The sequence below is a fragment of the Myripristis murdjan genome, chromosome 15 (genome assembly GCF_902150065.1).
Source record: "Myripristis murdjan chromosome 15, fMyrMur1.1, whole genome shotgun sequence".
Classification (NCBI taxonomy): domain Eukaryota; kingdom Metazoa; phylum Chordata; class Actinopteri; order Holocentriformes; family Holocentridae; genus Myripristis; species Myripristis murdjan.
In genome coordinates, this window is record NC_043994.1 from 21,358,912 (window position 1) to 21,373,387 (window position 14,476).

The 14,476-nt window shown below is 41.6% G+C and overlaps 1 protein-coding gene across 6 annotated transcripts in view; it reads left to right on the forward strand.

Annotated features, from left to right (window-relative positions):
* The window catches only part of psme4a (proteasome activator subunit 4a), a 32,893-nt gene that overhangs the window by 13,521 nt on the left and 4,896 nt on the right, over positions 1–14,476 (forward strand). For 5 of the 6 annotated variants that reach the window (XM_030070090.1, XM_030070091.1, XM_030070092.1 and 2 more), the window contains 33 exons: positions 682–947; positions 1,076–1,262; positions 1,356–1,445; positions 1,556–1,620; positions 2,067–2,217; positions 2,321–2,419; positions 2,542–2,611; positions 2,714–2,781; positions 2,902–3,117; positions 3,931–4,088; positions 4,243–4,338; positions 5,946–6,001; positions 6,122–6,178; positions 6,343–6,398; positions 6,513–6,611; positions 6,801–6,863; positions 6,956–7,051; positions 7,298–7,429; positions 7,568–7,777; positions 10,341–10,477; positions 10,881–10,934; positions 11,027–11,156; positions 11,330–11,411; positions 11,498–11,681; positions 11,832–11,901; positions 12,028–12,153; positions 12,264–12,416; positions 12,807–12,911; positions 13,025–13,116; positions 13,199–13,330; positions 13,466–13,674; positions 13,967–14,052; positions 14,283–14,411. In XM_030070090.1, the coding sequence (XP_029925950.1) occupies positions 682–947; positions 1,076–1,262; positions 1,356–1,445; positions 1,556–1,620; positions 2,067–2,217; positions 2,321–2,419; positions 2,542–2,611; positions 2,714–2,781; positions 2,902–3,117; positions 3,931–4,088; positions 4,243–4,338; positions 5,946–6,001; positions 6,122–6,178; positions 6,343–6,398; positions 6,513–6,611; positions 6,801–6,863; positions 6,956–7,051; positions 7,298–7,429; positions 7,568–7,777; positions 10,341–10,477; positions 10,881–10,934; positions 11,027–11,156; positions 11,330–11,411; positions 11,498–11,681; positions 11,832–11,901; positions 12,028–12,153; positions 12,264–12,416; positions 12,807–12,911; positions 13,025–13,116; positions 13,199–13,330; positions 13,466–13,674; positions 13,967–14,052; positions 14,283–14,411 (3,924 nt within the window). The remainder of the gene's footprint in view (positions 1–681; positions 948–1,075; positions 1,263–1,355; positions 1,446–1,555; positions 1,621–2,066; positions 2,218–2,320; positions 2,420–2,541; positions 2,612–2,713; positions 2,782–2,901; positions 3,118–3,930; positions 4,089–4,242; positions 4,339–5,945; positions 6,002–6,121; positions 6,179–6,342; positions 6,399–6,512; positions 6,612–6,800; positions 6,864–6,955; positions 7,052–7,297; positions 7,430–7,567; positions 7,778–10,340; positions 10,478–10,880; positions 10,935–11,026; positions 11,157–11,329; positions 11,412–11,497; positions 11,682–11,831; positions 11,902–12,027; positions 12,154–12,263; positions 12,417–12,806; positions 12,912–13,024; positions 13,117–13,198; positions 13,331–13,465; positions 13,675–13,966; positions 14,053–14,282; positions 14,412–14,476) is intronic. The other variant, XM_030070093.1, reaches the window with a different exon arrangement.

The following is a 14,476-nucleotide window of genomic DNA, read 5'->3' on the forward strand; positions in this document are numbered from 1 at the left end:
TGGTTCAGAAATAACAAGAGGACATGTGAGTGAGACAGCAGCGGTGCTATAAAAGGTCACTGGGATCAGGGCCACATACCTTTCTTATTTCAGGAAACCCCCACCGCCAGACCTGCAGTGCCAAAAGCAGTAGGCTGTGTGTTCATACACAAACCTTTATTTTTGGCAGGGGTTTGAGTTTTGTGTTGACGCTAGGCTGTTGCTTGGAAACACGTGAGATGTTCTTCCTTTTACCAGTAGCTTCATTACAAGTAAACAGTGTTTTGCAATCAGCTCTATGGGAAATGTACCTCTTTAGCCTTAGCCAAAGTCAGATCACAATATCATTAAGGGTAATTACAATCATTGATGGGAAGTAGATACTATATTTTCTTCAAGTCAGGGTGTGGTTTCATTTAGTGTGTCTATTTCATTTAGTCCATTTATTAAACTTCGACTGATTTGATGCTTAAGTAGTGAAATACTACCTTCATATGCATGTGGTGTCAAGATGATTAGGAAAAAGTTATGTTCACATTGTATTGGTTTGTGTTTGTCTGTTTTATGTTTGTGATGTCTCCAGATGCGCCATACAACACCCTCTACCTCCATTTGTCAAGACTACATGGAGGCACACTGTCCACCTACGTGTCACCCCTTTGTCATGTATCTGTCTTTCTGTCCTTCTGTTCTCATGTCCAGATGAAGCTGATGAAGCTGGTGCAGCGTCTCCCAGCCAGTGTGGTACGACGACTACATCGAGAGCGCTACAGGAAGCCCACATGGCTAACACCGATACCTGACAGCCACAAGCTCACAGAGCAAGATGTCACAGACTTTGTGCAGAGTATGATGCAGCCGGTTCTGTTAGCCATGTTCAGCAAGACCGGGAGTCTGGATGCAGCCCAGGCCCTACAAAATTTAGCACTAATGAGGCCTGAGCTAGTCATTCCCCCTGTGCTTGAGAAGTAAGTGTGTGGTTGTGTGCAAGGGTAGTTCTGCTCAAACACTGTTAATAAATCTTTTTACTGTAGACCAGACCACATTTTAAAAAGCAGTCAGATAAAGGACATATTGTGCTTGATTTCATCCATAGGACATACCCTGCTATGGAGACTCTAACAGAGCCCCATCAGCTGACAGCCACTCTCAGCTGCATGATTGGTGTGGCACGAAGCCTGGTGTCAGGAGGACCACACTTCCCTGAGGGCCCCACTCACATGCTGCCCTTGCTCATGAGGGCATTGCCAGGCGTCGACCCCAATGACTTCAGCAAGTGCATGGTGGGCCCCAGTGCTGTTCATGTCTAACTAGTTTGGGCATTCATCTTTTTTTTCCTTTTGATTCTGTTCTAATTGTCATCCCTGTACTTGCAGATTACATTCCAGTTTATTGCAACATTTGTGACTCTTGTGCCTTTGGTGGACTGTTCATCTGCCCTACATGAAAAAATTGACTTGACAGAGGTGAAGAACCGCTTTCCCCCTACCCCTTTTCTTACCATTCAAAAGCAGATTGCACAGTGATGCTTCTTTGTAGCCATATGTTTGTTTGTTTTTTTGTCTCTGGCTTCCAGGTGGAGAGAGAGATGTGCTCAGCTTCAGCAGAGTTTGAAGACTTTGTCCTTCAGTTCATGGACAGGTACATAGAAGACTTGTGATAAAAAGAATAAACATGTTCTCCATTCAGAAGCAAGGTCGGAATTAGCTTTGCGTTTGAGTAATATAACTGATGCCAGCAGGTGGTCATTGGAGGTCCTTGGTGGTACTTTGACTTGATGACACCACTCTGCTTATTTCAGTTATACTGGTGACTACCTGTCTACATAAAGTATTAATCAGTAATTAACTAGCTTAAACAAGGTTCAAGTCACATTGTTTTTATGCAAATACTGTTTAACTGTACAGTCCTCTGTATTTGTCATACTTTCAAAAAGAGCAATTTGTGAAGTATGTGCAATTAAGGTAGCATTAGAAAACCTTTCAATTATTTATTTTCTTGTTTGCTTCAAATATTATGTCCTTTTCAGTGGCTGGACAAAGAAGCATTTTAAAGTTAAAACTAATGTTTTTTTTCTGACTGTACAGGTGTTTTGCCCTGATAGACAGCAGTACCCTGGAGCAGACTCGAGAGGAGACAGAGACAGAGAAAATGACACATTTGGAGAGTCTGGTGGAACTAGGCCTGTCTTCCACCTTTAGCACCATCCTCACACAGTGCTCCTTGGACATCTTCAAGGTGAAGACTAATTATCATCACACCTACATCATTCACCCTTTGTTTCTCTCGCTCACACACATTCATGGAGGCATTAATACCATCCTGTTACATAATTGTACAGGTGGCTCTGGACAAGGTTTTCAACTTTGCCACTACCAACATCTTTGAGACCCGTGTAGCTGGCAGAATGGTAGCGGACATGTGCAGAGCTGCTGCAAAGGTGAGTCATATGCACTCTAATAAACCCTGCATATAAGCCCCTTAAGCACCAGCCTCTTGAAACTCCTTAGTTTACTGTGGTCCTCATTCTCACTGTGTTTCTGTTTCTGTTTCTGTTTTCAGTGTCACCCTGCAGAGTCACTCAAGTTGTTCGTGCCACACTGCTGTAATGCCATAAACCAAATTGCTGTCAGTAAGTGCTCAGCAACAGGCAATACAAGAGAGTTTAAGGAATGCATGAATCGGTGAATCAAATCTTTGTGTTACTCACTGATATACATTTTTTTTTTTCCAGATGAGGAAGTGTTGAATGAGGAGGAGCTTGACAAGGAGTTGTTATGGAATCTCCAACTACTGTCAGAGGTGACTTAACACTCAAAAATAACCATGGATTGCCTCAGGGTCCTATGTTTACTAACACCTCCTCATCTTTTTTCTTAAGCCAAACATTTTTTTTCTGCCTCCTTGCCATATACACCTCAGGTTACTCGGGTGGATGGTGACAAGATCCTGCCCTATCGCTCTCAGCTTGTCCAGATCTTGCAGCTTACCCTCCACCTAAAGTGTAAGCAGGGATACACTCTTGCTTGCAACTTGCTGCATCATATCCTTCGTTCCTCCACCCTCATCTACCCCACAGAGTACTGCAGTGTACCAGGAGGCTTCCAGCAGCCCAACGGTGACTACCTACCCATCAAGGTACCAGCAGACGTAGTAGAAAACCAGATTATGATTTTGCATTTCAAAGGCATCCCAAGTCACATTTCTCAAACTCATGATACAACTGTCTACTACAGTTGTCGTGTTGTTGTGTAGTCTTATCAGCTTCCTAATCCATTGGTGGAATGTCTCTCAATGTTAGAAGCCGTAGGCTCTTGGGAATAAATGTGCATTTGTCCTTAAACCAGACAAGTTACACAGCTCCCTTTTGTGCTTACCCAGACCTGCTTTGATACATTGTCTCCTCCTCTCTTGTGACAGTTAGTTGGTGAATAGGGCCTTTTACTCTGATATCATTAAGTTTCCTCCCTGCTAAAGGCATAGATAGCAGCTCACTTGGCTGGATTAGTGTCTGTCCTGTACTGCATGGCAGATAGGGTTTCTCGCTTACTGTTCCCAGAGCAGCCAACTGTAGCACAGACCTGGAGGACTGTGTCATATATCAAGTCAACCTTTAATTTGCATCATATATGTTTACTTCCTCTGGATACAGTTACATGTTTAACCAAGCTGCCAGCAAAGTAGCCTTATATTAAAATATAACTTTGACTTATTTCACACCTCTACATTCAGCAGACGTAATTATTGGTACCCAGTAAACATTTGTATTTGTTTATTTAGAAGGGACAATGTACATTGATCACATGCATTGCATAAAATGTACCAGATTTAGCCATCAGGCTATTTTGCATCTGTACTCCCTGTAGTCATTCATTCATTGTCCTGGTGAAGTAAGCAATGTAAACTTGGTTGGCTTACACAAATAATCAACACTGATATTTTCCTGTGTAGGACTGGGGCCGACCTGGGGACCTGTGGAACCTGGATATACAGTGGCATGTGCCCTGTGTGGAAGAGATCTCATTTGCTTTCTATGTGTTGGACCTGATCCTCCAGCCAGAACTCCAGCGCCTTCAGAGATATGCACAAGGGGAACAGGACATGAGCAGGTGAGGAAGAACAAAACTGAGTGCTTACCTAACCTCGCAGAAACAAGAATGTGATCTCCTTCGAAATTACTATCTGTAAGCTGCATCTAGCCAAGCTACTGTGTGTGCATGTGTAGTACATCTATAGAGTTAATGCTGTTTCTCTGTTTTTCAGAGATGATGTCCTACAGAGCCTGGCCATTGTTCAGCACTGCCTCCTAGGTGCTGGGAGTCTGATGCCTCCCCTGAAAGGAGAGCCCATCCCTGAACTGTGAGCACATGTATTCACTTGCACATTTTTGGTTCCCAGTTAATAGTTGCAAGAAAAAGCTACTATAGATAGAATTTACCCAAATTTTCCCCTCAGGATTGATAAAGTATTTGTGATCTGATCTGATGTGTGTCATTAGATCAAGGTTATGAATATTAGACAAATAGTTGTCTGAGGTTCTTTCAAGAAAATGCATAGTGGAGGTACCAGGTAACTTGCAGGCAGGAGCTGAGCAGCAGGAGCTGAGCAGCAGCTTGACTTAAATAGTCACATCTAAGGAGTTCTCGATTTAATATTGGAAGGCCAGTCGATGCACCTAAAGCCACCAGTGATATACACTACTCACAAAAAGTTAGGGATATTTGGCTTTTGGGTGAAATTTATGGAAAATGTAAAATGTTCACGCTACAGTGATATTATATCATGAAAGTAGGGCATTTAAGTAGAAGCATACACTGGTGATTTCCTCATCTCAAACAATTTCTTGAAACAAAAGCCAACAACAGTGGTGGATATACCACAATAAAAAATGTCAGTGTCAATAACTTGTCATGTGCCCTTGAGCATCAATTACAGCTTGACAACGACGTCTCATGCTGTTCACAAGTCGACTTATTGTCTGCTGAGGCATGGCATCCCACTCTTCTTGAAGGGCGGCCCTCAGGACATTGAGGTTCTGGGGTACAGAGCTCCGAGCCTCTACACGGCGACTCAGCTGATCCCATAGGTTTTCTATGGGATTCAGGTCTTAGAAAGTGCAGGCCACTCCATTTGAGGTACCCCAGTCTCCAGCAGCCATTCCCTAATGATACGACCTCGATGAGCTGGAGCATCAAACACCTGATGTGAATTTTGCCGTTAAACTCCTTGTTAGAGAACAGCAACTTGTGCAAAAAGTACTGAAACATTGAACAGTTGGACATGTGCATTCAAAAGTTTACAGAAGGTCACATTAAGTTCACCTGTAAAGGTTATAATGCATTTTAGGTTCATCCTGAAATTTCACCCGAAAGCGGAATATCCCTAACTTTTTGTGAGTAGTGTATTTTATGGGATGAATGGCTGAAAACCACCCTGTATTCTCACATACTAGCACAGCATACAAATTCAAAATAGTCCTTAGATTACCAAACAAAACATTTTTTGGGGCATTATTTGACAAATATTCCACCAATAAAAAAAAAAAAAAAAATGTCTCCTTGTCATTGTCAGGTTCCAGGTTTTGACTCGTGATGGATTGCTGGATTCCATAATTAATCTGATTTTTATCTTCTGGAGATCAATATCCATGCTTACGATTGCAGATTGAACTGACCATCGATAACATGTAAATTAGATTTCAGGGACATTTTCTCACGTACTGTATAGCAGAGGTTCTCAGAATGTGGTCTGGGAGCTTCCAAGATGCTGTTCAGAGTTATGAAAATAAGAAAGTAGTTTAATTTTGTCATTATTTCACTTGCCAGTCAATACAGTGTGATGTTCCCTGGCCAAAGGTCTCTGTATTTGAGGGTGCTTGGTATGAAAATGATGCCCATTTATTATTTTTGTTGATTTGTTTTGATAGTTAAATAATTAAATTGGATTTGAACCTGCCTTTTCTTCAGGGTTCATACAATGGTGAATCTAGATGAGACCAACCTCTATACAGGAATGGAGTATGGTAAGTCGTTTACTTAAAGAACTGCTGCAGGGTAGTAAATGTTTTGATCAATATTGATGTAAGCAGCTGTAGGGTATCATGAACTGCAGTCTTACACTGTAATTCTACCCCTGCCTGCAGATCAGTCCAGAGAGAATTACAGAGACGCTATCTGTAGTGTGATGAGACAGCTGCTGCGTGAGTATTCCCCTAATTACACATGATTTTGCTACAGCCACATTCCCAACCCATTCCAAGCAGCCAGTTTCACATTTATCTTAACAGACAAGTTAACAGCCACCACAAGATACAGGTCTCTGGCCTGGCTGATGATATCTGTGTTATGTTCCCTCATTTTTCAGATTACATTCTGGAGCATTCTGAAGATGACACCAAGTCTCTCTTCTCCATTATTAAGGTAGGCAGGAAGTAATGACATCCCAGATATGTTTTTTTCTAATTTCTGACATCGCTTTAATGGCAATAAACAATGTCAGTGTTACATGTCAGTGACATTATGTATCTCTCACAGATTATCAGTGACCTGTTGCACTTCAAAGGTTCTCACAAGCACGAGTTTGACTCCCGCTGGAAGAGCTTCAACCTTGTGAAGAAATCTATGGAGAACAGAGTAGGAAAACTGACATTTCATTGAAGCTATATTTATACAGAGAAAGTTTCTAATGAGCTAACATACACACATCTTCAAAAGCATAAATCATATGCCTACTGAACATACAGAATATACTGACACCACAACTACTGATTTATTCTGACAGGGATTTGAATGTTGCATAATTCTTTCCTATTTCATTTGCAGCTTCATGGCAGAAAGCAGCACATCAGAGCCCTGCTTATAGACAGAGTCATGCTCCAACATGAGGTTAATAATTTTCTCTTCATGAAGACATTTTCTGGGGCCTAAAGTGTGTTCTTTTGACACTTGTAACTTTGGATTTCTTTGTGGTTTATCAGCTGCGTAAACTGACAGTGGAAGGATGTCAATACAGGAGCATTCACCAGGAGCTTATGAGAGACCTGTTAAGGCTTTCCACAAGCACATACAGTCAAGTGAGTTTGGTATTAAACTCCACATTAATTATTAACAAAACTACTGTACATGTTTTTTGTTGTTGTTGTTGTTGTGTTTTTTTTTTTTTTTTTGTTTGTTTTTTTGCATACAATCAGAATTTGTTAAGCTGTAACACATCACAAATCAAAATGACTGGCATTTAACAGTTGTTGTCGGTACACCTGATTTTGGAAAACTGTCCAAAATCAGTCAATCAATTAATTTAGACTCAAATTATCTCTCAGGTACGCAGCAGAGCTCAAAATGTGTTGTTCACTGCCCTGGGAACCTACAACTTCTGCTGCAGAGACCTGATCCCCCATGTCCTGGAGTTTCTCAATCCGGACCACAGTAACATCACACAGCAGCAGTTCAAAGTATGACAGTTCTCTCTTGCATCCCTACGTCTTGTTGATCTCACCCAGAAATCAAGAAAATATGCTTATTTCTATTTTGAAGACTTGAGACTATATTTACCCCCATGATTTTCCCATATGCTGTCTATACTTCTGCAGGGTGCCTTGTACTGTCTTCTGGGAAATCACAGTGGAGTGTGCCTGGCCAACTTGCACGACTGGGAGTGTATTTCTCTGACATGGCCTGCCATTGTACGCTCTGGTCTCAGCTCGGCCATGTCCTTGGAAAAACCGTCCATCGTACGTCTCTTTGACGACCTTGCAGACAAAATCCACCGGCAATATGAAACAATTGGCATCGACTTTTCCGTAAGAATGAACACACACAGAACATCTTCACAGTAGAAGTAGAAGGTATGGTTTGGGTGATGTGTCAAAATTTTCTAATCAGTCACCATCAGCCCATCAATCAACAATTACTGATGTATTGCATGGGTGGGATTGAATATTTTAGACAGTGTAAGTGTGATCTAGCTTGCTGAAGTGGTCTACCAGCAGATAAACAATATATATGTGCCATTGTTGTACAGGATGGTTTAAAAAAAAAAAAACAAAAAAAAAAACTTTCAAGCAGCTTAAGTGTAAATTTAGGCATAACCAGAGGTCAAAGATGATTATCAAGCTCTCCTTTACAATATCATTTGCTAGGGTGTGCCACAGCTGAGGGACATAGATGCAGCATGCTGCTTCCCCAGTGAAGGCTGTGCTGCTGAGGGACTAATAATAACCCAGCATTCTAGGACCTGAGGGCTTGTGTGGGAGCAGAAACTATTAAGGAATCTGAGATATAGGCTGGGGCCTAGCCATTAAGGTTTTGTAAACAAGCAAGAGTACTTTTAAGTCCTTATAGACTGGTAGTCTATAGGGGAAAGGTAAAAAAAAATCCTTCTTCTTTGTTTTATTTAACTGACTAGTAGCAGAGTTCTAGATTAGCTGTAACCTCTTAATAGACTTTGTAGGGAGTCCAGTGAAAAGCCTGTCGTAGTAGTCTAGTCTAGTCTACTTGAAATAAAATCATGACAGTCAACTGTCTTAGCATTATGCAGTGACCTTCTTTAGGCATCAGAGATGAAAGGCAGTCAGGAAGGAGGGAAATGCACCGAAACATTGCATAAATACAATGTTATAGTGCAGATGGTGTGCCTGAGTGTAACCTTTATTTGCAAATTTCAGGTGTGCATAAGAACCTTGCTTGGTTTTTGACCAGAAACATAAAACACAAATTGTTTCCAGAAATATTTGCTGATTTTGGGGGTGTGAAGAAGGTGAATCTTCGATGATGGTATAGGGGCGGTGAGCCCCGAATGTCCATTGTCCTCTTAGCAGACTGCGGTCAGGCTGAGTGGCTCTCCTTCAAGGGCCCTAACCTGTTGTGTCTCATCCCGTCTTTGTTTTGCCTACTCTTGTCTCATCCTTGACAGAGGGAGCAGAAGGGTGCTGCGGGTAGTAGAAAAGATTATAGATGAACACTTGGACTCCTTATTTTTTAAGTCAAAGTCTGTTTATCCACTTTATATAAATGTGGTCCCAAGGACTTGAAATTGTCACTGCACTGAACTTTATGGAGGCTACAGATAAGGAGTTAGATGCCACATGGTCCATGTCAGCAGTCTGATGACTTGAACTTCTTTTTGAACTGACCGTTGGGGGCCACCGATACACACCTCAGTTTTCAAGGAGCTGACTATATTCAGAAGATAGTCTTGTTTCACTGCCTGTGGTTTTTGTTTGGCAGTGTCATTACATTTTTCACATTAGGGTGTGTATTCATTTTTTTCCATTACATTTTTTGGCTAGGTAAAACCCAGTAGCCAGAATCTGGGGGATTTTTTTTTCCAGTTATGCCACAGGCTGTTTGCCTCAGAAAGTGGTATTTTTCTGTGTTCATAATGCATGTGCCTTTAACATCTTTGATAGCAACATCACCCCAGGTTATCCTACAGAGATGCAGGCTTCTGCAACAGTGGTGCACATCTGTTTTCAATTTGGAGAGATTTGGGGAGATTTGATTCTATTTCTCCTATTTGTAGCTTCAAAGTACGTCCTACTAAGTGCAGGGGTGGATGAGGGGTAGCCAGCTTGTCACAGTCTGAACTTTGATTACACACATGACATAATTAATGTGGTTTATTCATGTACATAAAATATTTCAGAGATTTTAGAATAGGACAGGACAGTATCACAATATTAATAAATGTTTATTAATGTACACGTTTTGGATATCACCCAAGCCTAGTGAAATTTTCCTACTTTTGAAACACTTGGTATGCTCAATTTAAATCTAATCTAGTCAAGTCCAATATTTTTCAGCTGTGTTAGATGGGAGAAATATGAGAAAAAAAACACATTACTGCTGAATGTTTTTATTATATTGTCAGTATTCTTTGTGACCTATGAATTTTAATTCAGGAATTTTAAAGGCAACTTAAAAAATCTATTATTTAAGTCATTTTTTTGCCAAAAAGGCTGAAATGGTACCTGGTCCTCATTGGTGTGCTAATTTACAGTGGTGATCAGTCTTTGTTTTAGATATCCGGTCATATCAAACTAACCAGCCATTCTGACTTATTCAACAAGGTCATGATAAACAAACTAAACAAATGACAGAAAAATGTCATTGTCAAATAACTGGGATAACGAGAAAATACTATATTTATCACTTAGACTGTTGTGAAGGATGCCAGTCATCTCTGTACGTACTGTTGATTGCATGAAACTAGGCTGCAGACAGTTACCTGGCAGATAATTATGGTACACAGTACAAAATACTTTACACTGCTGTGCATTATGTTCATTTAGATAACTGGTCACTACAGATTTTCATGTCTGAATAAATGAATGTCTCCTGTGACATGGCTTTTCCTCGTATTAGATCCCTGAAGAGTGCTGCACTGTGGCTCAGAAACTTATGATCACTGGAAATCCTTTGTCTGAAGAGTCTGTTCCCACAGAGGAAGACATAGCAGAGGGTATAAGGAGGCAGGAGCTTAAAAACTCTGAGTCTGTAGAGTAAGTTCACACCAACATCATGAACAAGATTTATCATCACAGCAAAGACCATTTTTATTGTGGCTTGAGTAGTGCTCCCCATCTCAATGATGACTGTTAAAATCTCCTTAACATACCATTGCTTAATGTATCTTAGTATGTTCAGTGACCAAGACAGCAGTGAGCACCTCTCACATGCATGTTAATATCTGTGTAACTTTCAACTCCCTACAATATCTCTCAAGCCTTTACTGTAGTAAGGATGTATTATTTGTCAGCTTGCTTTGTTTAATTAAGGTTTAATTAAAACAACTTTAATTTAGGCATCTGTAAAACTGCCAGTGTTATCCTAGACAGATTCTGTTAGTCAGTGTTGCCCATTGGTGGTCACTGCACACAACTAATACTGCTTTGCAATTCACAGGAAATACCAAAAGCTGGTTGGCGATCTCCTGGACTGCCTCAGCAACAGGAACATGTAGGTTTATTTCGTATCTACTTTTCGATCTTCTTGTGTATGTGTAATTACACTTGCCTGCATGTAAACACCTGCTGTTCTTCATGTTTTAGGCCTTGGAAGTTTGAACACATTGCAATTGGCTTCCTGTCACTGCTACTGAGAGACGACCACCAGCTCCCAGCACCAGCTGTTCTGTTCTTTGTGAAAAGCCTCAACCATGACTCCCTCTTGGTCCGCAAGGTGTGCTACTCATACTTTGTCCCCCTTTAAGCCGTCTATTTTGTTGCTATAGGCCACAAAGTAAATAAAAAAAGTGTGGTGACAACAAGTACTGTAATCCTCAAACAGCACATATCTACACCCCAAGCTTTCCTGTTGACAGTTTGTTTGAAATGCCCTTCTTTCTCCATTAGGTGGCAATATCAGCCGTGGCAGGGATCATGAAGCAACTGAAGCGACCACATAAAAAAGTGCCAGTCAGCCCCTCTGAGCTCTGTAAGCATCATATGGTTGTTGTTGGGGTTGCATTCACATGTGAGTTAAAGTGATGTTTTTTGATAATTGATTTTATGATCTCACAGCTGTTCACGTCCCTCTGAAAGGTGGTGAGAAGGAGCCAGGTGGCTCCTTGATGATGATAGCTGGGGACCGGCCAGACAACCAGTGGCTCCAGTATCACAGTAGCAGCTTGCCGCGTTCACAGCAGGAATGGGATAACTGTGTGTTTGTGGAAAAGACCCACTGGGGATATTGCAGTTGGCCAAGGTTCGAGCATTATATAATTTGTCGTCATACCTGTTTAATGCTATCCTGTTTTGTTCACTTTTTTCTCACTTTTAATACATGTAATTGTTTCTGTAAGCATCTATTGGTTAGCAGCTTCAGCCTAATTTTTACAAATCTGTTGTTCTCTAGAAAGTTGATGATGTATGCACCACCTGAGGAGCAGCCCAAACAGAACCTGACCAGAGAGGAAATGACAGAGGTTTGTCAATATGTGCACAATCTGATGAGCTCTATCCTAAGAGAAAGTAACACAGTTGATTCTATGAAATAATACTGATTTATTTACAGCCTCCAGTGAAATATATTTTTATGTCCACCCTAACAGCGGGAGCAGATCATCTATGACCATTTCTCAGACCCAGTATTCATCAACCAGCTCATTGAGTTTCTCTCTCTTGAGGATCGTAAAGGGAAGGACAAGTTCAGCCCTCGACGATTCTGTCTTTTCAAGGTGAGATTGGCTAGTTATGAAATGGAGTAAACTGAACTAAATTCAGCACACTGAAAAAATACTGACTAAACATCATTTACCTCTTCTATTCCATTCCCTCCCCCCTCCAGGGATTGTTCCGCAACTTCAATGATGCCTTTCTGCCTCTGCTCCAGCCACATATGGAGCGTCTAGTGGCCGACTCCCATGAAAGCAAGCAGCGTTGCGTGGCTGAAATAATCTCTGGCCTCATTAGAGGCTGCAAACATTGGAGCTACACCAAGGTACAGTCTTGATACCCTTGGACAGTAAAAAGACCAAATGTCCCTCTTTTCTTTGCTCAGTCCCCAGACAGCATTGTCCCAAGAAAAGTAACCTGAATTTTCCTCAGTGTGAAAAATGTGCTAAAAATAAGTATTTGAATTTTGTTAATTTGCAAGTTTTAAGAACTGCTTTATGACAAATAGCTCTCTGCTTTTTCTAGCCTCTCAGGTGTCTACTACCCTAATACTTTATTGATCCCCCCTCAGTGATCAATAAAGTATTTCTGAGTTTTGATTCTGATTATTGCATTTGCTCTTATGTGGTGGACCAGTGATAATCTTATAACAAATGTGCATACACTTTAAATAATAATAATAATTGATAATAGCTACTTGATGCTTTCTTCACAGGTTGAGAATCTTTGGAAGCTGCTGTGTCCATTGCTGCGTACTGCCCTGTCCAACATCACAATAGAAACCTATGCAGATTGGGGCACCTGCATCGCCACAGCATGTGTATGTTTTGATCTGTTTACCATCCATTGTTTCACCATTACCATTTCTCTTATCTGTCCATCTGGTAAGCTTGTGTCGCTCATTGTCCCTTCCAAATAAATCTGTTTCTGCAGGAGAGTAGAGACCCACGCAAGCTGCACTGGCTGTTTGAAATGCTAATGGAATCGCCAGTCAACGGGGAGGGGGGCTCTTTCGTCGATGCCTGGTGAGTACAACAGTTGCAGCTGGAAACATGTTGATATTACCAGCAAGTTGTGTTGATTGCTTTTTCCCTCTTTCTCCTCCAGTCGTCTCTATGTGCTACAGGGAGGCCTTGCTCAGCAAGAGTGGCGCGTTCCAGAGCTGCTACACCGGCTACTGCAATACCTAGAGCCCAAACTCACACAGGTCTACAAGAATGTACGAGAACGTATTGGCAGGTGAGACTTCTCTACACCTGTAATGCCCATGGATGTATTTTTTTCACTACATGATTACACCTTTTTAATCACTACCCTTTCCTTATCTTTTCTGCACTTTCTTCTCTGGTGCCTTCTTATGTGGCATCCCACCAGCGTGCTCACATACATCTTCATGATTGATGTCAACTTGCCATACACTCAGCCAACCACCTCCCCACGCATCTCGGACTTCACAGAGCGCATTCTGTTGCAGCTGAAGCCTCTGACTGAAGGTGATGAGGAGATCCAGAACCATGTTGTTGAGGAGAATGAGGTGGGGGAGCAGGATGAGAGGACCCAGGCAATCAAACTGCTCAAAACAGGTGCGACAGCAGTACAGTTCAATTCAACACTTGAGACAAATTTGTCAAATAACCTGAGGGGGAGTAAAGTCTGAGCCCATTCAAATGGCTTATGAAAGGGCATCTTGGTGACTCAGTTGGCGAAGGTGCATACCTTGCAACTGTGAATCCAATCTTGGACCATTGCCACATGCCCTCCCTCATTACCACTAGCCTACCTGTTTCTCTGTACTATGATCTAGGCAATAAAAGTAGAAAATTATCTCTACAATGGCTCATTGACATGTAAATCCCTTTCTCCAACTCTCTCTAGTGTTGAAGTGGCTCATAGCCAGTGCTGGGCGCTCCTTCTCTACTGCTGTCCCAGAACAGCTGCAGTTGCTTCCCCTGCTCTTCAAGGTGAAACAGTCTATCATGATAGATCTGTTCATAGCCCTGCCTGTCTAGTTCTTTCACTAGCAGTCCAAACTTTAGATTTTTTTCCACAAATCCAGATTAGGGTGATTTAATAATTGTTAAACCTTTCATTCCCTGTTGTACCCTTTCTCTTTTGCACATGTCTGGCTTTCTTTCTATCTTACTCTTATGCCTCTTTCTGTCCATCTACCTGTCTCTGTACTGTACTTCAGATTGCTCCAGTTGAAAATGATGACAGTTATGATGAGCTGAAGAGAGACGCCAAAACCTGCCTGTCTCTGATGTCCCAGGGGCTCCTCTACACAGAACAGATCCCCATGGTCCTCAGTGCCCTGCAGGAGGTGAGTCATCTGGCTGTGACTGTGTGGTTTTCATCTGTGTAAGTTGGCTTCTTACAGGCCCTAAC